The sequence below is a fragment of the Alligator mississippiensis genome, chromosome 5, assembly GCF_030867095.1.
Source record: "Alligator mississippiensis isolate rAllMis1 chromosome 5, rAllMis1, whole genome shotgun sequence".
Lineage (NCBI taxonomy): Eukaryota > Metazoa > Chordata > Crocodylia > Alligatoridae > Alligator > Alligator mississippiensis.
Genome location: NC_081828.1, coordinates 33459413 through 33486440, shown reverse-complemented (window position 1 = coordinate 33486440; position 27028 = coordinate 33459413). Strand labels below are relative to the sequence as shown.

Sequence of the window (27028 nt, the reverse complement as noted above, 5' to 3'; positions counted from 1 at the left end):
TTTGCTGAGATATCCAGTCGATGGTCTGTAGTAGAACAGGATACTACTCATCACCTGAGAAGCCCTTTCTTCTTAGCTTGGTTTATCTTTTTGTAAGTTCAGGTGTCAGAGTCAAGTAAGCTGGTTTTAGATGTAGAAGCAGACTATTTGATACAAGATCCTGCCAAAACACACATCCTTCCCTGGCAGTTAATAATGTTGAGTAATATCAGTAATATCTCCGATGCTTTTGTACTATCTTTCTAGTTGGCAGAACAAGAGGAAAGGCACAGAAGTATGGTTCGTCTTCTAGACTAACGGTTCTCAAACGTTTTCTTATTGCGCGACCCCTTCCAGATTTACCAGCTGTCCACATACCCCTATCTGCATACATTTTATATTTTAACTCCTTAAATGCCAATTATAATGAAAATTAAATCCATTATTACATAATTTCTCCATGTACCCCCTCCAAGATGACTTATGTACCCCCAGGGGTATGCATACCACAGTTTGGGAACCTGTGTTCTAGACTTTCTTAGACCATGCATGTGCATGAATGCATGTATGCCCATGCATATCTATGAGCTTTTTTGAACTCTTTACTTTGCTTTGGTCTTTCAGAGGAATTTTACCTTTTAGGAAAGGGTATCACCTTTTTTTTCCTTAGGTTTTTCAACTGTGAAACAACTCTGTGTTTGTATCTCAAATGTCTTCCCTTTTCTTTGTCAGAAATATACTTGGATATATGGCAAGGATGTGTATCCCTGTGGATGCAAATAATCACCGTGGGAGGAAGAAGAGTTTGATAGTATGCTGAATTCCTTCTCCTAGGAATCAGTCATTCATGAGTATATGAGAGGTAGTTTGAGAGAAGAGGGTTTGAAAGAATATTCTGACTTATTACTGGAGTCTTTCTTGAGGACTTACATGGATTATTAGCTTGCTGAATTCTGAGCAGGAGTTGCTTCCTTCTTGGAGGCATCTCTGCTGGAGTCTTTTAGCTCATATATAAAGAAAACAAAGACCATGGCCTGTCTTCCAACTAAGAGTCTCTTCTCCTTACCTGCAGCTCCAGAGGATGTTTATGCTCTTTGCCTTAGTTTAGGCTTTACATGTTTTACTATGAAAGAGAGTAAACTGCTAGTCAGCAATTTCACAGGAAATGCCCTTTGGAAAATACCCAAAGGGACAGAAAAGTTTGAAAATGGATGTAGCAGATGATGATTCACTGTCTTGAAATAACATGAAAAGCACTAAACCACTACTATGTCTTCAGAACTGGAAGAAGAATATCCAGAAGGTGTGCAGTAGTGCTAGAATAAAAATGTACTATTGTAAAAATGCCAAAGCCTAGTAAGTTCTCTCGTTTACCTCCAGCTCATAAGCCTCTTTTAATGAGTCTATTTCTGCTGAAAGCCTTTTTATTTCTGCTTGCATTCTTGCTTCTAACTGGGCTTCATGCGCTTGAGCAGCACCTAGTTCTTCTGCCAAACAGTTTGCACGAGCTTCCTGTAGGAGTAAATAATAAATGATAAAGGGAATGTACATTTAATGTTTTGCACCTTTCATCCAAAAAAACATTGCTTCTATTTGAAGCACCTTGGATGAAACATGGATCTTATCTTTCCTAGTTTATATAGCCTGGCTGGAGAAGTTAAACATTTACCTTATTTGTCCAACGCGAGTCATCAGCAAAGAAAGGAATAAAAATAAAGCCTGGAGTCAGTAAGCCAAATTTGCTTTTATTTAGTTTCTAAATCAATTCAAAGCCAAGCAAATACAAGAATAGAGTCGTATTCATTCAAGAACCCCAGAGGTGACAGCCTCTTGCCCACACAGACTACAAATATCTTCGCCCCCCTCCACTCCTCCCAGAGTTCAAGATATCTAGCCCCGCTGCAGCAAGGGTAAACGCATGTATGAGACAGCAGCACGGAGGGCTGTAGAAGAAACAGGCAGTTCGTGCAGTTGCATGCTATCCAATCCCCCATGGCAGGTCAGACCTTCCTGAACAAGATTAAACCTCTTTACAGGCCAGTCCAGCCCATGGGCCATAGATTGTCAACCCCTTAAGTAGCAGATGAAGAGACTTGTCCATCTTTACACAAGAAGTCTCTGGCTAAACTCAGGAATAATCTAATGAATTTAGGTCCAAAACGTTAGGCACAAGCAGCCTAAAGCAGGTGGATATCGGAGAGGACCACACTCAGCAGCAGGAGAATAAAGCAGAGCTCCACAATCTGGCTTAGTTATGAAAGAAGATTAAAGGGCTAGAATAAGATTTATGGAAGGGACACAGAAAGGAGAATTCTGATGGTCTGGTAAGAGGGTGTGATGTGTGGAGCTATGATTGCTGTCCCTAGGCTGCAGAGCAGAATGAGGGGTATTTAGTATTTCCCATGCTTCTGGGCTTTGCTGGTTGCCACATAGGGCCAGGAAGGATTTTTTTCCCCTCCTGCTGCTACATGTGCCAGGTTTTTTTCACCTCCCTCAGAAGCATTGGGAAGTCCTTTCCAGCCCTTCTTTTCTATGGTTCTAAAAGACCGCTGTTTTGTTCCTTAATCGTTGCATCTTGCTTTGCAATGAAGGGATGAAAAACCCTACTGCACAAAAGCTAAATTATGGCTTTCAGTGCTGCTCCAAATTGGAACTATTCAGAAAGGAATTTTGCTTCAGCAAAGCACACACTTTCTTGGAGTTCCCTGAAGTTGCAAAAGATAGGTACAAGTCCTGCTTAAGTCCCGCTTCCTTAGAAGGTAGAGTGTATGTGTTTGTACTCCCTTCCTTTCCACATCTTTGGGTTGGTTATTGCCCCCTTGGGCAGTGAGAAAGCAGCATCTAGGTTCAGGGCAGCAAAGAAACTGCAACTGAACCTGACCCCTGCATGCTGAAAGGAAGTAGAAAAAGATAAGCAGAAGTCCCCCCAACAAGAATCCGACAGTCTAGTTGCTAGTAGATATTTAAATATGGAAACTCTTTCTCCTTCTTTGTTCCATATATCAAGAGTTAACTCATTTCCCTCCTCTCCCCGCATATCCCCAGCCAACGGTATTTTTAAATTAGGAAAATTCTAGTCAATTCACACACCATAATGCTTCTGGAAGTTTATCCAATTTACATTTTTTAACATAAACAAAACCAAATGCTCCTATGTCAATATAAAATCAATACTACTGAAAACTTAGTATACACAAGTGTATGTAGCACACCCAGAAAACCAACATATTTTTCAATAGGTAATTCTACCATCTGTAAAATCCAAGCTGCTTTATACAAGTTAATGATTTGCTCACTTTTTCTTGAGAAAGATGGTTTGCTCACCTTTTCTTGAGAAAGATGGTTCACTTCTTCCAGTTCATGCGAAAGTCTGTCTGTTTCTCTTTGAGCTTGAACCAGCAGCCTGCGAGTCTCCAGCAGATCCAAGTGAATGTGCTGCATCTGTTCTCGTTCTAGCCTTAATTGTTGACCTAAATCTAGTGCTTCCTTGTACTGATCTGCAATGCACTTCTCCTGGTTTTTCACTGTCTATAACAACAGAATAAAGCAAGTACTTACAGAAACAATATTCAACAATTTAATTTGACACCGATAGTACATTGCCATAGCAATAAGCTAACTCATTATAGCACATCATTATGGCAACATAGCAGTTAAAAATAACTGTACGCTGCCTGGATGGCACAATAACAGCTGTTACTGCACCATTATTCAGTACTGCCAGAAGGAAGAACTAAATGACAGCGCAATAACAACGGTGCCGTGGAGGGCACATGTAGACACTCTCATTGTACCTTTCTTATTTTAACAGTATGTTCTCAATATCTAAATATATATAAACTTTATTTTTATTATCATGGTAATTGGGAAAAAAAAGTTCACCCAAGGAAACACCTTACCTTTTCAATACCTGTGAGTCTGTGTTGTTTTCTTTCAATTTCTTTTTTCAGTTGATTTATTTCTTGATCTCTCTGCAGCAGTTCAAACTCTTTTTCACGAAGCTCATCTCTAGAATGTTGTAGTTTGGTATCTAAGCTCTCAATCTGACCATATATTAAGAAGACTAGAATTAAGGGACACACTAAAATACAGACAATTTCAAAACTTAAATCAGCAGTATTTTCAACTACTACATCTGTCTTTAAATCCCTTTACTAATTTTTGTAATTTTACCCCATTATAAAAGAGCAATATTAAGGGGCATTTTTCAGAAAGTAATGAGGCTAAACTTCTCTTTCCATACTATATTTTTTTTCAGAAACTATTAATTTATCAACTCTAATATTTTTGATGATTAAAAAGATATCACCAAAACCACAAGGGCTCCCTGCAACCTGCCATTTTGTTTTCTCTGTACTGAATTTAAGCCAGTTTAACTCGGGTCCATTCCCTTATTACAAGGCTTTCCAGATTCTGAGTGGCTGGGGTGCCCATGGCCCCCAGCCATACCCCACAGCCTCCCCACCTTCCCTCTCCCACCATGTATTGTACCACACCCCCACACCACTTGTGGTCCTGGTTCTCCCCTGAGCTCGCCTGCCACAGGATCCCTCAAGCCCTGCCAACACAGGGGTAGGAAGCAGAAGATGGAGGAGGAAGGGGGAGCCTGGAAATTCTGGTGGCAGTAGCAGGAGAACTGGGCAGAGGCAGGAGAGCTAGGAGCCCAGGGGCTGCAGATAACCTCATGGGGGCCATATGCCAGGTGGACAGTCCTGCCCTGTCACATGCAGACATTGTCATGAGTTCCAACCACAGTAACAGAATCTAATTTTTCAATGAATAAGTACCTGTTTGTTGCACTCCTTAATTTCTAATTCAGATTTCTCCAAACTGCCTTCTAATCTGATTATTTTCTGCTCCATTTCTCCCCTGTGTTCACGAATAGTCATATCTAACTGTGTAACCTAAAAACAGGTAAGAGGAATAATGAAAGTTACGCACTTTGTTTTGAAGTACTATTAAGAACTTCAGGGAAAAAAACTGTTACAGAATAGCAAAGAACTCAACACACACAATGAAATGAATTCCTTCCAGATAGCACAGTGCAGCCACACAACAACGCATTAGAGATTTGACATCTAGATTCTAGAAATCTATTCTAAGAAACCATGTACAAGAGAAGAGGGGAAAACAATTCTAATTCCATACATCTGTTCAGCATGTAAAACAAGATCAATTACTCAACTTTAACTGCAGTTCACTGAGTGGACTATCAGTACAGAATTGTAGTCTTGGAATATGCCTATTTTATTTCACATGATGCTGTACAAGGAGGTGTAGCAACCAGGCACTTTCAGAACTTTTGCAGAATTTCGGAAGAAATTTTTCTTCTTTGAGAATTATCACTGCTGAGAGTGACAAGCAGTAACTCCCTAATAAAGTGACTTTGAGAAGACTAATTAAACAATGGCTCCAGGACTTCTCTCCAGATCCTGAAACCAGATCAACAGTAAAGTTGCAAACAGGTATGGAGTAAACTTCAGGCAAAAGCTCTTTATAATTCCACAGTAAGATTTTCAACTGAATGTTTAGGAAGTTACTTTAGATTTAAGCAAATGTGTTCTGAGACTCATGAGAACAGAAGGGATCTCAGAGCATGATTGGAGTCTTAAGACAATATGTCAAGTACTGAGAGATTATTGCCCATCCTGTAACTTAATTATTAAAAGACAAGAGCCTTTTTAGGATTTACATTTACAAGAAGCAGTTAAGGGCCTAGCACCTGCAGCAAGTAATCTTGCTATTGTCTGGTAGCAAGAAAACAGGCATACCGGTTATCTCATTTGGATCAAATGACCACTTTAGGAATAAATTTGTGATGAGCAAATAATATCAACCTTATTCTCATAAAAAAACTGGATGAGGTATTAAACCTTGAAACTCAGACTAATCTAGCTAATCTTACTATGTAAGAACAGTCTTTGGGGTGGGAGAGAGAGAAAAAATTCTTCCAGAGATTCAAATGCAGATCGCATCAGCTTGGTCAGTATTAAATGGGAGTCTCACAAAAGCAGAGAAAGGAAAATATTCAACTCATATTTAAAAAATGTGAGTGGCAATACAATAAGGCTGTTATACTACTTCTGGTGTAAGAGGTAATGCATACAAAAGTGAAGGTAAATTTAATTTGATTTAAACCCAGACCTAAAGGTTGGAAGAAAAAGTAATTTTTTAGAAACTAAAGAATCACTACCCACCCTTTTAGCAGCTTCACTAAGCAGTAGTCTGAAGTAGCCACTTGTATAGACTCTGGTGACTACATGAGTGCTCTGTATCAGCAATGTTCTCTGCAGGAGTGAGATTACAACAATAATTTGGGCATTTTTACCAAATGTTGAGCTTTAAGTAACCAGCCGCTTAACAAGAGATACTCTAATACCATGCTTTAGAAAAAAATCCAACCTGAGCTGCTCTTTGTTTCAGTTCCCAGTTCCTTTCTTTCAGTGCCTGGTCCATGTCAAGAAGTTCTTGCTTTTTATCCGCAATTTCACCTTTGCACTGCCTGCAATTTCCATGTGAAAAATAAAACCACGTAGATGTTTCTCTCCTTTGTAAAGATGCACCTCACCAACTCCCAGCTTCCAAAAAGATCATATTTTCATAAATCTGAAAGACCTTGCATTCGAAAACCTCCATATTTTAAAAAATAGTTAAATTAATTTAATTGTGCATCATATTTAACATTCAGTCATAACTTCCTCATTAAGACAGTCTCTGCCTAGATGATGCCCTCTATATCATTATAAAGATAGAGACCGTCTACATTTCTGATTCTTTCTCTCAAAGAGAAATCTGAATTTGCAAGGCATACGCGGGTACTTGAACAGGAGGAAACTAGTGCTGCTGCCATACCTGATACTTCTTTAACCCACGAGGCATTTGCTTTTCCTCCTCACTTGTCCTTTCCACGTGATTTCCATAGGCTTTACTTGAAAGCTCCTAGCCACTAAACAGGTGTCAGCAGCTGTTACATGGCTAGACTACTATTTCATACAGTGTATATGGGCAGAGGTATAACTAGCAGGGTTTGTCCCCTGTGCAAACCCTGATGGAGAGCAGGGGTGGGCAGGAGTCTTACCTGCTTTGGCCATCTCCCAGCTGCTGCGTCTTAGTCTCCCATCCCCTGTTGTTGCCAGAGCAACAGAACAGTGTACATGTATTAGTAGCCAGGTATAACAGCAGCAGCATAGGGCTGCTCCTGCTGCCAGGGCACAGACTCCCCAAGGAGCCACCATTCTGGTGTCCCTACTAAGGTGATGCCTGAAGCTGGTGCTCCACTTGCCCACTCCAAAAATGTTATTGGATAGTGGTGAGAAAAGATGAAGAAAGAGAGAAAAGCACACAGCAGCAAATGATGCAAAAAGGGAGTGAGATAACATGCATATGTGGAAAAAGTTACATAAAACCTTTAAAATAGAAGCTACCATGGTAACTGTAGATGGAAATAGTGGGTGCCTCTTCCCTTACATAAACCAAGGATGTGAGCTGGAAGCCAGGTATTACTTCTCTCTTTTCCTGATAATGGTAGATCTCTCTCCCTGCTCATGGCCTCCTTTAATATTGATACTATATCCATGGATGGAAAGCCAGAGATAGAAGCTACTCTAAGTGTTGCTTCTTCTAGCAGACAAGCTCCCAAGCGCTCACTCTCAGTCAGAAATTTAAAATGACAGCTGAAAATTAAAAACTATTTTCAGCACATTATATAAAAGTACTTCTAGGTATGAAAAACTTTTAAGATAGAAATTATTTAATTTCTTGACTGAGCACATGAATACAGATCTCATTGAAAATAACCTAGTATTTTCAAATGTGGGTGCCTAGAGTCAGGCAATTAAACCACCATTTAAGTACCTACAATGTAACATGTTATTATTTTCAAAAGGTATTCAGTGACCATATCTCCCAGTAACTTCAGTGAACAGCTGTGGCTCCTCAGCATGTCTTTGAGTCAGGCCATTTTTAAGCTTCTGAATTGGGAAATTCTATTTTAACAGATTTTGAAGACATTTCCAACACAGTAATTCCTTATAAAATATTCACTTTTTAGACACTGAAAAAGTTAGAGACTACTTTAATGAGTTATCCCAAAACTATTAACTATATAAAGATTACAGACTATATAGAGATTACAGAGAACTGATGGAAATAGCACAGAAAACAACAACCACAAGTTTCACTGTTTCTAAGATCACAATAAAAGCTCACCTAAGCTCAGCTGTCAGATCCTTGATAGCAGCATACTTCTCCTCCAGTGATAACTGTGCATTTTGAAGAATCTCTCTCAGGTCCTGTAGTTGTCTCAAAGTGATTTTTAACTCTCCATGGGCATTCTGTAATTCAGTCTCCAGCTCTGCTATTTTCTGTAAGGCATTCTTGTAACAAGCCTCACTCTGAAGCAGTTTATCTTCTAACTCAGTCACTACAATGTTAAAAAAAAGTGTATTGACCAACAAGTTAGGTTAAATGATGCTTCCACAAATTAACAATTCTAGCATTCAACTGTTTTTAACACAAGTTTCAAGGACATTCAAGAAAAGCAATTCCTCACCAGTTCCATGAGAACCCTTTCACAGCACCAAACATTTACAGCTTAATTTTAGGAAGGCTGTACATTACCCAGCCTCCTCAATTCTTTTTGTTCAGTTGAGTTTTAAAGAAAACTGCACCCAGCAGAAAGAGGGAAAACGTACCATGTTTACTCAAATATAAGAATACCCTGATTATAAGAGCACCCCGCAACATTAGATTTTAAGTATGGAAAATGTATGAATTTGATATAGCTTTCCAGGTATGGAATCTAATTATTGGAGGTTTGCCTTGAATTTGTCCCTTTCCCACTGCTACATCAAGGAAAATAAATCTGGGGAGTCAGGTAGCCCCTTTGCACCCTGAGCCCCAAACTTCTTTCCTCACTCCTTACTGTCAAACTCTGCTCTCCCTAAGCACATGGAAGAAAGGAGCAAATTTGAAAACAATGACCTTGAAATAAACTCTGCTGTAGCAATTTGTATATAGTACCCATTAACTTAGTTCACCTGGAACTGTTGGCATTTTACCTTTTTTTGAAACTGCTGCAAGTTTTAGCACAGGTACTCCATAAATACACTTTTAATCAGCCCCTTTCCACCTTTTTCTAATTGAAAGCTTCTAGATGATACCTTTTTTTTTTTAAAGAAATTTTTTGTGTTCCAAGCCAAATTAGCCAAATCAAGTCCAAATCCATGAGTCAGTCCCAAAACCATAAGTGGCTCTACAACCAGCAAACGTCCTCCACCCCCACCAGGGGCTTCAGATATCCCCCAGGGGATAACTGTTCTTTTAGCGTGGTTTAGTACCTGCCGAAGTGCTGGGGCTTAAAGCCCACTTTATGGAAATGGGAGGCTCCTCCCTAGCTTGCTTCTGCAGCCATATGGCTGAGGGCAGGCAAAACTTGCACACAGGATGCCTGCCAAAAGACTTCAGAAAACTTATATACAATACCAACCATGCGTGATATGGGCAGGAGTGAAGGGGCTAGGATGGAGTGCCACCCCCTAAAGTCCCATGCTGCTGCTGTCCTGCCTCTTACGGGGGGGGGAGCTGTGGCTACCCTCTGTCCGGTCCTCAGCACAGCTTTGGAATCATGGTGGCATTCCCCCCATGCTTGGAGCACTCTGACTGGCTGTTTCCATCAGCCAATCAGGGTGCCAATAAAGCATTACAGATGGACAGACAGACAGACTTAGGTTTTCATAATATTAGAATTTTGAGACATTGAAAAAATAAAACCAGAGCAAGTAACAAGCCTGCTGACATTTGGAAACTAAAGAGCATGGCGAATCATGTTCTGGGAGAGAAAGGGCTATGAAGAGTTCTGGAATTCATACAAGGAAAAGCACGATGATGTAACCCTGAGAGGAATTAGATTCCTAGCTGGAGAGCGATCCCAGGAGCATGTCACAATAGTCAGGATGTTCTCAGAGATAATACATGAAGCAGATATCAGAGGATGGATGGAAGACTGCAAAGAGTACAGATGGTGGAGAGAGTTTTGGATAAGTATAAAATTTGGAGAGGGGTATGGAAAGTAAGAGCAATCCTGGAAAGAGATGAATTTGATAGAGGAGGAGTGAAGCACTTAACCATCAGTTATCCAGCTAGGACTACAAAGAGGATACGTAAATGTATCATGGGCAGCCCAAAATATGCAGTCAGTATGGGAAAGAAGGGCACACTGCAGCGTTAGGTGCATTAACCTGCTGCTACAGATGTAATGAGACAGGCCGTAGAGCCAGAGTCTGCCAGGAGACACTTAATTGTACAATCTGGAAGAAGGAAGGGCACCTTTATAGGAACCGCCCTATTGCCTATGCCAGCAAAGTAAGAGGAACACAAAAAACAGAGGAGGTGGAACAAATGGAAACCCACACAGCAGAAGAAACACCACAAGAGCTGGAACTGGAGAGGAGACATTATAACAGAATTGGGGGGGAACTGGAGATGTTGCAAAAACAAGCAGCATAAGGGGAAAACAAGAAAGAAGAGATTGCAGAGAACAAGAGATGAATCAACACATGGTTTAGGAAGATTTTCTTAACTTAAGCACCACGGCCAGAAGGAGAAACATGGAATAACTATTTCTCAATCAAACTCAAAGCAGCAAAAAAGGGACTTCTGACAGTGATAACAACAGAAGAGAAAAGAGTAACGAATCAGGAAGAAATGCCTGAAGTGGCACGATCCTACTACGAAGTATTGTATAAAAGTAAAGGGACAGACAAAACAAAAGCCTAGTTATTTGTACAGGAAATTGTACAAAGAATAAACGAAGAAGAAAGAGTGAAGATGGAAAGAGAAATCACCCCTAAAGAGGTGTTTGAAGCAATGAGAAAATTAAAAAGAGGGGGTAGAGGGCAAACACCAGGTTGAGATGGATTACCATGTGAATTTTATGAGAAATTTTGGGGATACATAGGGCAGGACCCAGTGGAGTTACTGAACAGAACCGGGGAGCAGGGCGAAATAGCTGAAAGGTTCGTGGAGGGAGTCGTAGTGCTTATCGTTAAAAAAAGGAGAGAAAGAAAAACTAGAGAATTGGAGACCAATCACACTGTTGGACACAGATTATAAAATGTTTGTAAAGTTTTTGACCCAAAAGATAAGAGGCAATTTATCAGAACTGATTCATGAGGACCAGGCGCATGCCATACCAGGGAGAAGAATTGTGGACGCATTATGATTAATAAGGGACACTTGGTAGATGTCCAAGAGGAAAAGAAACACAGTGGTTATGAATATAGATTTGGAGAAAGCACATGATTGAGTAGAGCATAAGTTCATGCTCGTGATCCTGAGGAAAATGGGATTCCCAGATACAATAACTGTATGGCCTGGATCATTCTATGAGACACCCAAAAGCCAGATATTGATAAATGGTCACTTGAGCTGGGACTCTGAGATAAGATCTGGTGTAAGACAGGGCTACCCATTATCAGCAGAGCTGTTTGTGTCATAGAAGCATTGGCCCAGAAAATAAAAAGAGACAGGTTGATCACACAGGTGAAAATCCCTGGTGGAGAAGAAATTAAGTGTCATTAGATATGGATGACATCACAGTATTAGGCCAAGATAAGCTGTTGATTGATAGTGTTGAAACCTGCAATGGACTACAGCAAGGGAGCAGGTGCAAAAATTAATAAAAAGAAGACCGTGCTAATGGGAACAGGGAACGGGGAAGGGCTGGAAGACTACAGTTTGCAGCTCCAAACAGAAGAAATGAAAATCCTTGGCATACAGATGGACATGAAAGGGAAAGGTGACAAGGCCTGAGTAAAGATAATTGCCAAGATACAATAGATAATAGGCGTCTGGAGAAAGAGGCAGCTGTCTGAACAAGGAAAAGTGGAACTGGTAAAGGCAATATTATTACCTGTGATCCTCTGTGTAGGAATTGTGTTTCCTCCAACATGGTGACAAGCACGACAGATAGAGAGAGAGTTGTGAACCTTTTTCTGGGGCAGCAAAAAAGGTGGGTGGCAAGGCAAGAAATATACAAGAGAAAACAAGGAGGAGGATGGGGAATGCCTGACATAGAGGTGTTTATGTACACCAAATTTATCAGCGTGATGAACATGGTGGGAGTAAAAGGGGAAGGGAAAATGACAAGGCTTTGCCAGTACTTAGCCAGAAAGGTCTTGAGGACATAGGAAGAAGGGTTGGAAAAATGCCTCAGGCCTGGACACCCCCTCCGCCCCCACTATGCAAGAGCTGGGAAGTTTGTGAAACACTATGCACTGCTGGAAGAGAATCTGAAGAAATGAGAAAATAGATTCATAGATGCTAGGGTCGGAAGGGACCTCAACAAATCATCGAGTCCAACCCCCTGCATAGGCAGGAAAGAGTGCTGGGGTCAGATGACCCCAGCCAGATGCCTATCCAGCCTTCTCTTAAAGACCCTCAAGGTAAGGGAGAGCACCACCTCCCTTGGAAGCCCATTCCAAATTTTGGCCACCCTTACCATGAAGAAATAGCAAAAATCTTGAAAAGAATATAAGGGGCAGAGATGAAATAACAGAAGTGGGGAACCTGACCGAAAGTCAGTCTGCCCAAGTATGGAAGGGGATGTGGGAAGCACAAACAAGGAGGGAACACGTAGAAATCGCATGGATGGGAGTACGAAATGTGTTACTGGTAAGATAAAGATTACGCAGATTGGAAAAGTGTCCAAGGGAAAACTGTGAAAAAATAGTCAATTTATCATGTGCTCTGGGGGAATGAATATGCAGAGAAAGTGTGAAGGAGGGTAGGCAAAGAAAATCAAATGGTATAATGTATTGACATGTGGGACGGTGATATATGGACTGGACCAAAGAGGACAAATGGTGCAAAAATTGAGACTTTTGATAATGTCTCACCTGGAAGATGAGGAATCTGTTGGAGCACAAGAGACTATTCTTCACGCTGCAAGAATGCGTGCAGCTAGACATGCATGAACTGTGAACGTATATTGAAAGGAATGAAGAGGAGCTGAGAGCATCAAGCATGATAAAACAAGTGGAGATTAAAAGACTGGGGAACACTGTTCCACGATAATTCTGAGCGGGGAGAGGAAGAGCAGAGGGAATAACAATTTGGAAATGGGACTGAGGAAACTGTTGAAAGCATGCCAGGTAATGTTATTTGTGAAGGCAGACAGATGTTAAAGGCTGTAACTGAGATTTAATGTTAGTCTAAGAAGTGTTATGTAAAGTAAAGTTACTGTTTTCTTTTTCATATGAGAGAGGACATTTTAATTTTAATTTATTTTAATTTTTTTTAAAAGCATGTTTACCCAATATGGCCATACACTTTATAGTCATGCTCAGTGCTGGCTGCATTTAATCAACTTCATAGTTGGTTTCTATTACTGAGCAAGTAGAAGGGTAGGGGCAAGTGGCAGAGGGCTGATAGGGGGGTGAGACCAGGCCCCAGCAGTCATGGGGATGAGATCTTACTTCTTGCTTCCCTACCACTGATTTCCCACCAAAGGATTAGGAGGAATTAATTTAAATGACCCTCCAAACCAGGGGTGGGCAATTATTTCAGGTGGAGGGCTGCTTACCCAGTTTTGGCAAGCTGTTGAGGGCTGCATGGGTAGCCCCGCCCCTTGACAGGTGCCCCGCCCCCTGGTCACCATCTTGGGACCAATGTCCCAGGGCCAGCACTGGTGGGGCACAGAGCAGGGCACAGGCTGGCAGGGGTCTGTGGAGCCAGGCTGGGCTGCACCAGCAGAGAGAAGGGGGAGCTGGCTCGGTTCCATAAAGCCCCTGCCAGCTGGGATCCGTGGGCTGGACAAAATGGCCTTGCGGGCCAATATCTTTTCAACAAGGTTGAGAGAGATCTGTGTCAAATTATTATTTCTACTGTTTTATAAAAGCCAAGTATTCACTGTGGATTAGATTCTACCTCCTTGCAAAAGCCAAGTGTTCTGTTTTTCACTGTGGATTAGATTCTAATTCTACTGTAACACTGACAAAAGGGGAAATAAAACCCCTTTAGATTTCTGAACTGAAAAATTACTAATTTATTCAGCTATTTTGAGACTTGCATTTCTAGAAACCTCTGAGGGATGTATTTAGTAGGCAAGGTTTTAAAACCAAGGCCACTGACTTTTGGTGCTCCTTTATGCAATACCTAAGAAGAGATGGCAGAGGTGAAGCCTGGGGTTTGTACCACAAAAAAAGAGTGCTTTGTTAGGCCAGGGAGGCCAATCTACCATCAGAAGTAAGACAGCCAGACAACATAGCCAACCTATGACTGAGACCACATGCTGTGCTCACAGAAGACATGGAAAACCCCCCTGAAGAAATGCACATTAGAACTGGATAGAACCTTCCTTTGTTAAACCCAGGTACCTTGAAATATTCTAAGGTTAACATGGCAGTATAAGCAGGAAACCACACCTCCTACACAGGAAGGTGGGCTCTTGGGTTGGGAGGGTTGCTTGTGTACACTGTGGTACTAGCTCCAGGGTCTAGGTGGCTTGATTGCAAAGTTTTACTGTCTAGGAAGGTTGGCAGACATGAGGAGTTTGCATCCAAAGTACTAAGAACAGTGATCAGTCACTGTTTAGGCAGAAAACAGGGGTCAATTTTGTACTTTCTGCCGCACTTCAGACAAACACAGCTAACTATGTCTCTCCACTCACTACTCAGGCATGGGTATTTGGCAGTTGGATTCTCCATATGCCTTTTGTGTGGATTACTTGTAAGTAAACTACAGAGTAAATAACTGGACAGGGAAAAACATATACACAAAGCAGAAGCAAAATAATCTTAAACTGAAAGTTTTAAGGGTAAAATATACTAAATTACCTTGGTTTGTTTTTTTATTTACTTCTGACTGCAACTGCTCCAAAGTAATTCCTAACTGATTTAGCTGCATTGTTTTTGTTTCACCATCTCTTCTTAATTGTATTAGTTCTTTCTCCATATCAATAAGTTCATCTTTGCATTGATCCATCTCTAATTTAATCTGCCTAAATAAAAAAAAGAAACCAAGGAGAATTAACAAATATTAATGAACTGTGGAATAATATAAGCAACATCTGTAAATCCTTGTATGTTTTGGGTAATAAATACGCACCTGTGATTAATATGTTTTTGAGCATCTAGAAATCTGGATTCTACTTTAATATCTGCAACAGAGCAATGCTGTCCTCTTACATCAGTTCCCCTTCTTTTAAAAACCACTTATAAAATTCTTGTAAGGCTAGATTAAATTTATATTTTCTGTTACCAGGTAATTAATTTACAAGTATTACAAATGTGCCAAGTATTAGTACAGTGAGTGGAAGTAATAATGCATGTAAACAATGCTATGGATAAAAAAACCTGGTCATATTATAGGAGAATAGATCAATTTTCTTATCATCATAAGACTACCTAAGTCTATACATAGGAACATGGGAGTAAAAAGGATTTCCAGGGTTATTATGACCAGCCCCTGCTGTCACAGACTACATTTAAACTGTCTGTTAAATACATTACATAATCCCATTCTAAAATTATAATTCTATAATCCCACTCATAAACTCTAAAATGTATTAGCTGTGTGCCCACACTATTTCCACTGGAAGATTATTCCAGAATCTCATTCCCCTGATCGTTAGAAACTTTCCTTCTAATCTTCTGACTACATTTACCAGTTTACACTTCTTAGTCTGTATACCAAACACTGTCCTTATACCAATAACTATCCAACTGCAAGCATTTGTATGGCATCCATCACCACAGAATTGGCTTTCAGGGCAATACGCTATTATACGTACTTATAAACATAGTATAAAAGCTTATAAAGACAACATTTACATAATTTTAATAAGCCAGAGTAAAGTATATCAAATCACTCCAATTTTAATTTCATTTATAATGCATGTCTTATTTAATTTTGAATATCAGAAGTGTTAATACTGTTAAAACCTGCCAGCCTATGATATGCAGATTTCATATCGGAGTCTCAGGCCCCTGCCTCAAAAGCACAATGTATAGGTTACAGAAAAACCTGGGCAAAGTATTAAAAGGCTACAGTTCACAGAAGTTCCTTCTCTACCAGGCTGAGTCCTCTCCCAAATGGAAGGACTCCTGCAGCCTTCCTTGGTCCCTTGCAATTCTCGATGAGGAGACAGTCGTGAGGAACGTAAAAGCTGAGTTCTTTCCCTTGCTCCTGGCTAGCTTTTGTAATGACTGTGTACTTCAAACTATCACCTGAATCCTAATCTTACAGTATCACATAAGCAGAAGCTGATTAAAATAAGGTGAAGCCAGCCCTCCTTCCTGCTTCAAAAGCCAGTACAATAACAGGCTGCTATTTTCATACCTGTTCCAATGATCTGCGTATGGAATGAACACAAGCAGACAGATTTATTCAAAGGCTTATCAGCTCTTTATGCTGCTGAATGCCATTTCAAGAGTACATGGGTTAAACAAGTCAATTAAATTGTAGTATTTCTAACTGCATTTCAAATAGTACTCCTGGACAGTGTCCCCAAAAGAAAAATTACATTTAGTTTACTTTATTCTCTCTCTTTTATTTCTAAACTGAACATATTTGATATGGAATCAGTGGGGAAAAAAGCAAAGGAACTCAAATGAATTGGTTTAACCAATCTTAACCAGAAATGAACCACACTGACTGTGCACTGTAGATAAGAAGTTATTCTGGGGTTTTTTTTAATTTTATATTTCAAATTTATGTCCTGAAATAGATGATAGAGGGGTTTTCTGCTCCATTATTCAAAGAGAATGACAAGTTCAGTAATAAAATCAGTATTTATTGCTTCTCAATTAATTCAGGCTCCAGTTTCAAGAAGGCATCTAACTCTAGGTATGACACTTAAGTCATAGTATTTATGAACTCTCCTTGAAAAAAGGCCTACAAGAGGACTAGTCTTGATAACCATTTGTAAGTTAATAAATATGTCACAAAGCTAAAAATAAAAGTCCATAATTCAACAAGGTATGGGGCAACTACTCGCTCACTTAAAATTATGCAGACTTACACAGCTTGCTGATTCATTCCGAGGTCCCTTCCAGCCTTACAATCTATGAATCTATGAAAGTATTATTCTGAAGCTACCTATTAAACAGCTTCATGCCCTAAGAACATCACGTTTTATATTAAAAAATCAGTAGTATAACAACATGAAACTAACATAGAATATAAAAATGTTCTAAACATACCTGATTGTACTAGTCAGTTCAGCGACTTTCTGTCTTTTTAAATCTGCTTCCTGAGAAGATATATGGAGTTTCCCTTCTGCTTTTCTCAACTCTTCTTCTAAATTTTCTCTCTGTTTTTGAAGTTCTTGCTCTAGCTTAGATACCTATTTAAAATGTTATTTAATATAGTATTCTAGGTTAATAATTAAGGTACATAATCTCTTCAAAGTGACATATAAGGACGATTTAAGACATGACATTTCTCTGCTTAGATTCAAAAACTGCAAAAGTCAAAGAACAGAAATTTGTACCTTCAGAAAACATACAATTTCTTAAACTCATAGTAATTAAATTTAACATTCTGTATTCCAACTTATTTTTAATTAAAATCTACAAAGTCTGATTTTCAGAGTACAGTATTAAGCATCCACAGCTCGAGCTGAAACTGACTGGTGTTGCAGGTATTTTGCACCTCTTAAATCCAGGCTTCTATACTATTTATTTCAGCTACATTTGATAGTTAAAATTATAAACAAAGTAGGTATCAAAGAAACATTCAGATATTGAAATATCACAGAAATGTATATAAATACATTTAAGTATTTATCCTTATCTACACTATTAAAGTCTTCTCATTATAAACAAATGTACTGTACCTGTTTTTCAAGTTTAAGTTGGCTATCCTCTAGCTCTCCGTTTCTAATGGTTTCTTCTTGTAACATTTGCTGCTGCCGATGCAAAGTTTGTTGTAGGAGGACGTTTTGTTCACTTGTGTCCTGAAGATTTTGATTTTTTAATTTTATTTCTTTTTGTAACCTTTGCACCTGTAAATACATTAGCTTTCTATTATAGGAACGAAGGAAATATTTATAACTTTAACTTGCTCCCATTTAGTTGCCTATCACATTTTTCTTAGTTAGAACAGGATCAGAACCATAAAATAAAATCTATATAGCTTTGAACCCTACTTTATTATGAACTCAAGCCCCTAACACATCCCAGCCACAAGAAGGTACATGTTCAGAGGCACACACACACTCTCTACTTCTTTCTTGGACCATGATGACATTCTTTTATTTTAAAAAAGAAGTAATATTTCATAATGTATAACTTTTGTTTCCATTACAACTTAAAAAGTAGATAAAATAAATGTTACCTCTTCAGACTTCTTCTTTAGCTGTTTTTCAAATGAGTCCTTATTTTCATCTAACCGACTCAAATATACTGCAAGTTCTTCTTTACAGAGGTCTAGAGCTGATTCAAGTTGTCTGCCCTAGTTATATGCATCAGACCATTTAAAATAATTAGTTGTTCAGAAATACTAAAAAAGTCTAAAGAATTAAAATTTCTCATTAATTCCACTCTCTTATGGTTACTGCGTTTTATTTTGATCTATTTCATCTCAATGGAAAAACTATTTAAACCAGTTGTTAAAGATATGAACCACAGGCCAGATCCAGCCCAGGGAGCCTTAGGATCTGGTCCAAAAGTTTTGGACCAATTCCATACACCACATGCAGCATGTGCTGGCTCCAGCCCCAGGCTTTGCATGCCATTCACAGAGACAGTCTGGCAAATGTGCAGTAGACTGTCCCTGTGCACTGAAGCCAGTACACACCACACTGGCCCCATGCACTGTACACAGTGCAAAAAAGCCAGTGTTGTCAAAACTGTACAGAAAAGGCTTACCAGACAGACACAGGAAAAATACATATGTGGGCTTAAAAAGGATGAGAAAACTTAAATTTAAGTTACTAGTTAATCTAAATCAGTAATGCTCATGGTTTTGGCTCTGCAAGCTAAATGAAAATGCAGGGCCAGTCTGCAGGCCAGATTGGGCCCCATGCTGCCCCCACCCGGCCAGGATCACTATCCCACACACCCAGTTTTGCACACAGGGCTGCAGCCCGTGGGACTCCTCACAAATCTGCGGGGAGATCTGCAAGGCAAATGTCACAATACTGGGGGCCAGGGGCTGAGCACCCCAATCTAAATCAGTGGTTCTCAAATTCTTCAAAGTTAGGGCACCCCTCCCCAATTTTTTCAGTGTGGTAGTACCCCCAGTTGAGAATCACTGTGGCACTCAACTTACCTCACTTATTCTCAAATGGGTAAAACTGCCAAACTAAAAAAGACTGCAGCACATGCACATACTCATCCTGCACTTGGGTTCTCTGATCAGCCTAAAGCAGGCAGGAAATCCAGCTCATACTGCATCCTTTCCCAGTCCAACTCTACACAGCATATCCCAGAAACAGGCGCGTGTGACAGGTGGAACTCTATCCCTGGGAGGTGTTGGGGAAGAGGGGTGGGGGAAAACCAGGAAGAACTACAACTCAAGCCAGCTCTCCTGCCTGCTTTAGGGTTATTGAAAAACCCTCAGGCAGGAGTGTGTGCAACCCGTAAACTCTGTACACAGACCACTTTCACCTGGCCATTGCTACTGTGGTGTTGGTACCTACAGTGTGGCACTCCCATGAGGGTCTCACAGCACCCCACCTAAGAACCACTCATTTAATTTAAACACAGCTTCTAAACCTGCCGAAAAGAGCATTCTGTTCAGTCAATATTTTATTTTGAAAACTCCAAAATATTGCCACAACATAATAAGTGTGAGGCTGCTCTACTTTTATGACAAGAGCATTTTCATCAAACAAATTTTTGCTCATGCATAGTCTAGTCACTGTATTTATTTAAATAATGGATGACAGGCATATTGAAAGGTAGTGACTTCTGGAATACCTACATGAGCCAGGTTTCTATAAAGTAACTTTGTTGCATTTTATTCCTGGAAAATGGAAATCAGTTCTCAGCCTCTTCAAAGTCATAACTACCACAAATTAAAAGAGAAAAAAGTATTAACTGAAAAACAAAAAAGCATACTCACTTTGACCATTTCCTCAGTTAACTGGTTTTGCAAAGTTTTCAAAGCTTCATCTTTCTTGATATTTTGCTTTTCCATTTCCTGTTATATGCAGATTTGCACATAAAGAAAACAAGATGCAACTGTAACTGCACATATACAAGTTATGCTATTGGAAACAGCATAACAAAAGAGGAAAAGTGCTAGAAATATTTGTATTTATAGTCTATTTGCATTCACTGTACTTTAGAGAATTTGCTCTTGATTTTGTGTTATGCTCTACATCTCTTATGGCAGGTAAGAGACTACAAAGGGAACACCAGACAGTGTAAAGCAGATCAAATGGCTCTATGCTGACCCCTTTCCCTGTCCACAGGGGAGGAAAAACACTAAGGTCCAAGACAGGGTCTGGCCATAGTGCTATCCTTTGCTAGCACAACAAGTTATAAGGAGTAATTAGTTTAGAGCAAATCTGGGTCTACTCAGCGTTTTATCAGGGACTGAAGACAGAAATAGGAAGCAATAAAAACAGCTTAACATAAACTCTGACCACCCCAGTTTTTCCTATGTCCAAAGACAAACAACAAAGAAGAACCCACTTTATCATCTCTGACCATTAGTCAATCATTGCTGGTTTTGCTTTTAGACAGAATAATCAAAGTTACCTTTCTGCTTTCTATCAGCATCCGATCCAATGATTCAATGTGTTGTTGTTTACACAGAATATCTTGTTGTAAAATGGACATTGTCTTCTCTTGCTCATTAAATTGCTCATGTTTCTTATTCATCTGTGTCTGAAGCTATACACAAGGATTTTTTTATTGTTACATAGAGTATTAGCTTATGAACAGACTCAGAAACTTCCAAACATATAGTTCCATTCCATTTACCACCAGCCACATACAGTCAACCCTAGAGTGAATATAAAAGGCATCATACTGAAGCCGCTAATAATATTGCACAATTTAGGAACAAATTTTAAAAAGTACCTTGTTGATTAAAGTGAAAAGCGAGTACAAATAAACAGCATAGCACAGGGCTGGGCTGCTACTGAAGGCTTTCCCAGCAGCTCCCTCCCTCTGGGCAGCAGGTAAAGAAACGGGGGCAGGCTGCAGCGCAGAACCTTTGTCCAGGGAGGTGGCAACAGCATGAAGCTTAGGTGGGCAGGGCCCCCCCCCCAGCTGCTGCTGCTACCCCCACCGCCTGCCAGGGCTGTGCGCCATGGGGGGAGTGTGGAGGCGGTCCCCATACCCCCCTCCCTCAAATCTGGCAGGAGCTGCACTACTCGCTGTTGATGTGGCAGGCACCAGCACCCCCACCTGCTGCTGCGCCATGTTGGAAGTGTGGGAGGGGTCCCAACACTCCTCCCACCCTCCCTCACACCCCACAAGCCACACATACAGACACACACACCCCCTCCTCCCCACACCATTGCCTGCATTGACTGCAGGGGAGGACAGTGCATTCCAGAGACCTATGATGCAGAGCCACACACCCACACCCCACAAACACCACATATCCCCCCCCCAACACACTCTATGCCCCCCACACACAGCCATACCGCCTCACAAACTCCCCCCACAGCCCACCCTAAGCACCCCCCCAAATCATGACAATATGTTATTTTTAAATAAAATTAAAATATGTTATAGTAGGTGTTTGACTTGTAGAATATGATTTGTTTTTTTCTGGTTCTAAGGCGGCAACCCCCCAAAGGAGTATTTCTGGGGGAACAAGGAGACGGACTACTGGTGGAAAAGGTCAGGGGTTAGGGATGGGACTTCCAGTCACAAGATGGCAACCAAGGGGTAGAGCACCTGTCAAGGGGCGGGGCTACCCATGAGGCCTTTGACAGCTCACCAAAACTCATTAAGTGGCCCCCCACCTGAAATAATTGCCCACCCCGGTCTACTTTTTCCCCAAATGTAGATCCAGGACCTCTAGAGAGATGCCTTCATGAAATTTAGGGGAGTTAGGTAATGTTATAGAGGCATTTAAAATTCCTTCTAGATGGAAGAGAAGAGATGCATCTCTCTCAGAGAAACAGCATGAGTCTTCATATTGCTAGAATAAAAAATATTAAAGGGAAAAGTATCATGAATTTCTAATTTGTTAGCAACCTCAGAACTGTCGCAGGGCACAAAGGTGTGTCTGCTCCTTCAAGAGCAAAGTCAGCTTAGCTGGGAAGCCCAGAAAGCTAGGCAGGGCTCCACAGCTGCAGACTGCTTTGACAGTAAGCTAATCAGGTAATTAGCCAGCGCCTACAGGTAGTCAGCTGACCGGAAGGAGTCAGAGCCCAGGGCACATATAAGCTCAGGGTTGAGGCTGGCTTGGGGTCACTATCTCTTTGGCAACTGCCAAGAGAAAGAGCTCCTGCACAAGAGAACGGCCCGATGCATCCGGCTGCCTGCTTTGCTACCGCCAAATGCAGTAAGACTCTAGGGGCCCACAATGTGCCCAGAGATAAAAGGGATAATATTTTAAGGGCAAGAGTTGGCCCTCTTAAAGGGGAAGAGTGCTGCCTTTATTATTAATGTTATGTTGTAGCCCAAGGGCTTAAGTTTGTGTGATTGTTTGAACTGGTGGACCAGGAAGAGGCTAACAGGGGAGGAGGAGGCCTCATTGGGGGTACATGATTGTGCAGAGCCCCAGTACCAGAGGGGTGCAATCCCAGGGGCTGCAAAGAGACCAGCACCAGAGGGGCATGAGCTGCAAGGGGCTGGAGAGCCCAGCGCCAGAGGGGTGCAAGCTGCTAGGGCCAGGGGCCCAGTAATAAGAGGAGTTCATAGGCTAGTGCTTCAAAGCCAGACCCAATACAGTGGGTCTAGGCTAGAAGGCCTAGCTATATCAAAGGGGCGGAGTTCGACTAGGCCAAGGCCCCAACAGCAATGTAACACCTGCGAGGCATGGTAAAGGGGTACTTGGAGCCATGCAATTGGCCTATAAGGCCTGAGGTGTTTCATGCAGCACCATACTGAAGAGAGACCTGGCAAAGGGCCTAAAGATCAGAGAGCTCGAGTAAGGTTCAGTGAACCAAGACTAAGCGAAGGCTTGTGGGCAGCTTCCCAAGTTATTTTTCAATCAAAGATGTGGCAGGCAAGATAAGAGGGTGCTCTCGGGGCAGAGCTTGCATGGTCACAGAGCCACCAGGGGCATCACGGCCACCCCTGGGGATCTCACCCTGTGACAAGGACCACTGAGGAATAAAGATTGGTAAATTAAACAACAAGGAAAAAATATTGACGTATAACCCATACTAATTAGTATACAATGTCTTACTATTTCAATCTGTTTCTCCATTTCTTTATGCTGTTCAAGATGAATTAACTTTGCTTTTTCAAATGTAATAGTTACGTGCTCATGTTCTTTATTGATATTTGTTTCCAAGTTACGAATCTGACCATTCTTTTCCTGAAACACAAAAACAATCCTTGATAGGTATGTATTGATCTTTTGAGATCAAGTGTTATTTTGTGCAAGCAATGAAAAGGCATAAAGTTCTCAGACTTTATAAAACAAACAACAAAAATAATGAAAACAGATGATAATATTTTCCATTCATCTCGAAGCGTTTTATGTGCCACAGCATACATACAGAGTAACACTGGAATGCAGCTACATTGCACAGATTAGGCAAATGTCAGAGGACAGAAGACACAGATCACAACAATCAGGAACAAGTGAAATATATGAAAAGGACAGCAAGGCAAAGAACTACTTTCACCAAAAGAACCATGCCCTAATCAGATCAGACAGGTCCCTAAAGTGTTAAAGTCTCATTTGGAAAAACCATTTGACCATCTAACAAGATGGGAGGGAAGTCTTAACCAGCAGCATTTGGACTTGAACATATGGAATCTAGGTATCCTAAAACCAATATTTTAACTACTAACACATGCTACAGCTACACTATTGCCTAATAACAATACATTTCTAACACTTGTCTAAAGTTCTATCAGTGCCCTCTACAGATATTCAGTTTCACAAATTAGGAAAAAGAAACTCAGAGAAGTAAAGTAGCTTAGCCAAAGTGGCAAAATGTTATGTAAGAGAGAGACGGACAGTGCTCCAGATTTAAGTTGCAGGCACATAACCATGTTTAAATTACAAAAAGAATCATTAGGTTGGGAATTTTTAGAATATTTATATAAAACAGCTTATTATTACTATGAACCTTCACTACTTCCTATAGTCCACTCTTTTATCCTCTACCCCAAGTCACTCAGCTTTAAACTATATTATTTCATAGATTTCATAGACATTAGGGCTGGAAGGGACCTCAGAAGATCATCAAATCCAGCCCCCTACCCCAGGGGCAGGAAGTCAGATGGGGTCACAGGATCCCAGCAAGATAGATGACCAATTGACCCTTAAAGGAATCCAGAGTAGGTGCTTGCACCACCTCTGGTGGCAGCCTGTTCCAGGCCTTGGGGGCTCAGACTGTAAAGAAGTTCTTCCTTATGTCCAGCCTGAAACAGTCTTGGAGGAGTTTGTGACCATTTGACCTTGTCATCCCATAGGGCGCTCTGGTGAACAGGCGTTCCCCCAGATCCTGATGTACACCCCTTATATACTTATAGGCAGCCACCAGGTCCCCACCTGAGCCTGCACTTTTTCAGGCTGAAGAGTTCTGTAGCTCTCAGACTCTCATATTTTACTGGAAGAATAGTTTTACTGCAATATAAAGGCATTTAGAAGACCAAAATATAAAATACTTTATTCTTGACCTTAAGTTAAAAAAAAAAAAACAAATGGAAAAGGAATGTTTAGGATCATTAAATATTTTTGACTGAACATATTTCCTTGTAGAACAAACAGCTGAAAGAGACAAAAACCCCCACTGTTTCCTGCATTTAAAAAAAGACAGAAAAATATTGTTTCCATTGAAGTAAATGACAAAACTCCCACTGCCTTCAATGCGAGGTTTTCAGTATACCTTTAGTATGAAGTAAACAAACTACATATCCGTTAAGAATTTCAACCTCTGTTCAAGCAAAGAAAATATAGCATCTGTTGAAAGCAAAATTATCCAGATTATTAAAACAATACGTCCTATGCTGACAGATAATATTGGCTGTCTTGCATACACATAATGAAGATTCTTCTACTACAAGTACAGTACAGTCACATCATATGCGCATTTAACTTGCGCGAATTCAACTATATGCGGGGTGAGAGGGGGGCAGGTCTTGAGTTTGCAGTGGCGCGGGAGGTTTTGGCAGCGAGGTGGCCGGGTGGCACACAGCCATCCCCACCACCACCCCGTGCTGTGCTGCTGCCGCCGGCTGCACAGCTCTAAGCACAGCTCCGTGGCAGCAGCAAGAGGTTTTAGAGGCAGAGGCAGTCACCGCTAGTCAAATCGCTGGCAATTTGACTATACGCGATTTTCGCCTTATGTGCTGACCTCAGAACCTAACCCCTGCGTAAGATGCGACATACCTGTACACAGTAATGCCGCCCCCCCCAAATAGTACAGTTTTACACGACTGGAATTTCTAAAGTGAAAGCTTCCTACCATAAGTTCCTGTTCCAGTTCAGCATTTCTGGCAGCAGCAGTGGAAAAAGCAACTGTCTTTTCTTCCAGCTGCTTTTCAAGTGCAGAAAGCTGAGAGGATTTTTTTGTTATCTGAAAATAAAACATAGACCATTAGGAGTCATAGAACAACAAGAGAAAACGCACAGTGATATATACATAGCATAGGTACACCTTGCTGAGAGTAATGTGAAGATGATTCTGTAGAGCAAAACCATTTCACTTGACCCAGAGGGCCCCTAAAAAGGATGGGAATTTAAAGGCTAGGCCTGCCACTGAGTTTCCAGCTACAGGGATGTGTATCAGCAGTAGGGGCAATGAGTGGCAATAGCAGTAACCCTCATGCCGCAGCCACCACCAACACATTCATTAAATTGTTAAACCAGTTGTGCAGCAATCCCGTGTTGCACCCCCTAGCTGCAGACAGAGATGATTGTAGCAGGGTGCGGGGCTCGGACACAGCAGCAGCAGGCAAGTGGCCGGATGCAAAGCCAGCCCAGCTCTGCGGGGCCCCCCAAAGCACAGGGCCCAGGGCAGTCACCCCGATTTGTGTCCCCTCCCTCCCCCCCGGGACAGCCCTGGCTGCAGAGCATGCTAACCAATGATGGATTAAAGCTTTAACTGCCCTATTTTCTTCCACAACTCTCAAGTAAGTTTTGGCTGTTAAAAAAAAAAAAAGTGTCTGAATTTTCTTATTACACCAAAATCTAAACATGTGCATGTGTTCGTTGATAGCATACATACATGCTAAAATAACCATCTGTTTCAATCGCTAGATGGCACATTTTCAACATAAGAAAGCAAACAAAATTATACCTTATACTGCAACTTCAGAACTAAGTATTTCTGATGTTAAGAATACACCAAGATGGATCTCTGTCTTAAAATTATTTTTCCCCAATAAATATTAATTCAGACAAACTTTAAAACAGGCTTGCATCCAAAAAACAAATACGATAATAATAGGTTTTAAAAAAGGAAAAAGTAGTCAGTTTTGTGTCAACAATGATCAAAGGGTATCTAGAATGATAAAATACAAACCACGTTATACAAGAAACCCACAGACCAACATACATATCTGCACAGAACCAGCAGTCACCCTAAACACACCAAAAAAGCTGTGATATACAGCCAAGCCCTCAGATACCACCGAATTTGCACAGAAGAGAACACCTGGGATTGCTACCTCACCAATCTTAAAAAGGCTTTCACCCAACAAGGCAGACAAGGTTCCTTGGGTGAATCTGATATCTTTTATTAGACCAACCCAAATAGTTAGAAAATAATTATTAGGCAAGCTTTCGGGTTCAAAAACCCTTCGTCAGGCTAAGGAAGTTTCAGCAGTTGGTATGTGCTCTTCCTGGATGGAATGAAAAGTAAAGAAGCCAGCGGCTGGGCTGGTATGCATACAAGACAGGTAGTCAGTGAAAATGTAGATTGAGGAGTCAATGGGTGAGATGAGGGAGGGGGGGG

The 27028-nt window shown here is 40.9% G+C and overlaps 1 protein-coding gene across 3 annotated transcripts in view; it reads right to left on the bottom strand.

Moving 5' to 3' along the window:
• Positions 1-27028, bottom strand: part of CCDC18 (coiled-coil domain containing 18) — a 50635-nt gene that overhangs the window by 8996 nt on the left and 14611 nt on the right. For 2 of the 3 annotated variants that reach the window (XM_019479059.2, XM_059728058.1), the window contains 15 exons: positions 25538-25648; positions 23302-23433; positions 20688-20822; positions 20047-20124; positions 18316-18432; positions 17816-17983; positions 17181-17323; positions 14814-14977; positions 8188-8401; positions 6382-6481; positions 6177-6266; positions 4767-4883; positions 3879-4022; positions 3304-3507; positions 1354-1491 (listed from right to left, as the gene is read on the bottom strand). In XM_019479059.2, the coding sequence (XP_019334604.2) occupies positions 1354-1491; positions 3304-3507; positions 3879-4022; positions 4767-4883; positions 6177-6266; positions 6382-6481; positions 8188-8401; positions 14814-14977; positions 17181-17323; positions 17816-17983; positions 18316-18432; positions 20047-20124; positions 20688-20822; positions 23302-23433; positions 25538-25648 (2055 nt within the window). The remainder of the gene's footprint in view (positions 1-1353; positions 1492-3303; positions 3508-3878; positions 4023-4766; positions 4884-6176; positions 6267-6381; positions 6482-8187; positions 8402-14813; positions 14978-17180; positions 17324-17815; positions 17984-18315; positions 18433-20046; positions 20125-20687; positions 20823-23301; positions 23434-25537; positions 25649-27028) is intronic. The other variant, XM_006265555.4, reaches the window with a different exon arrangement.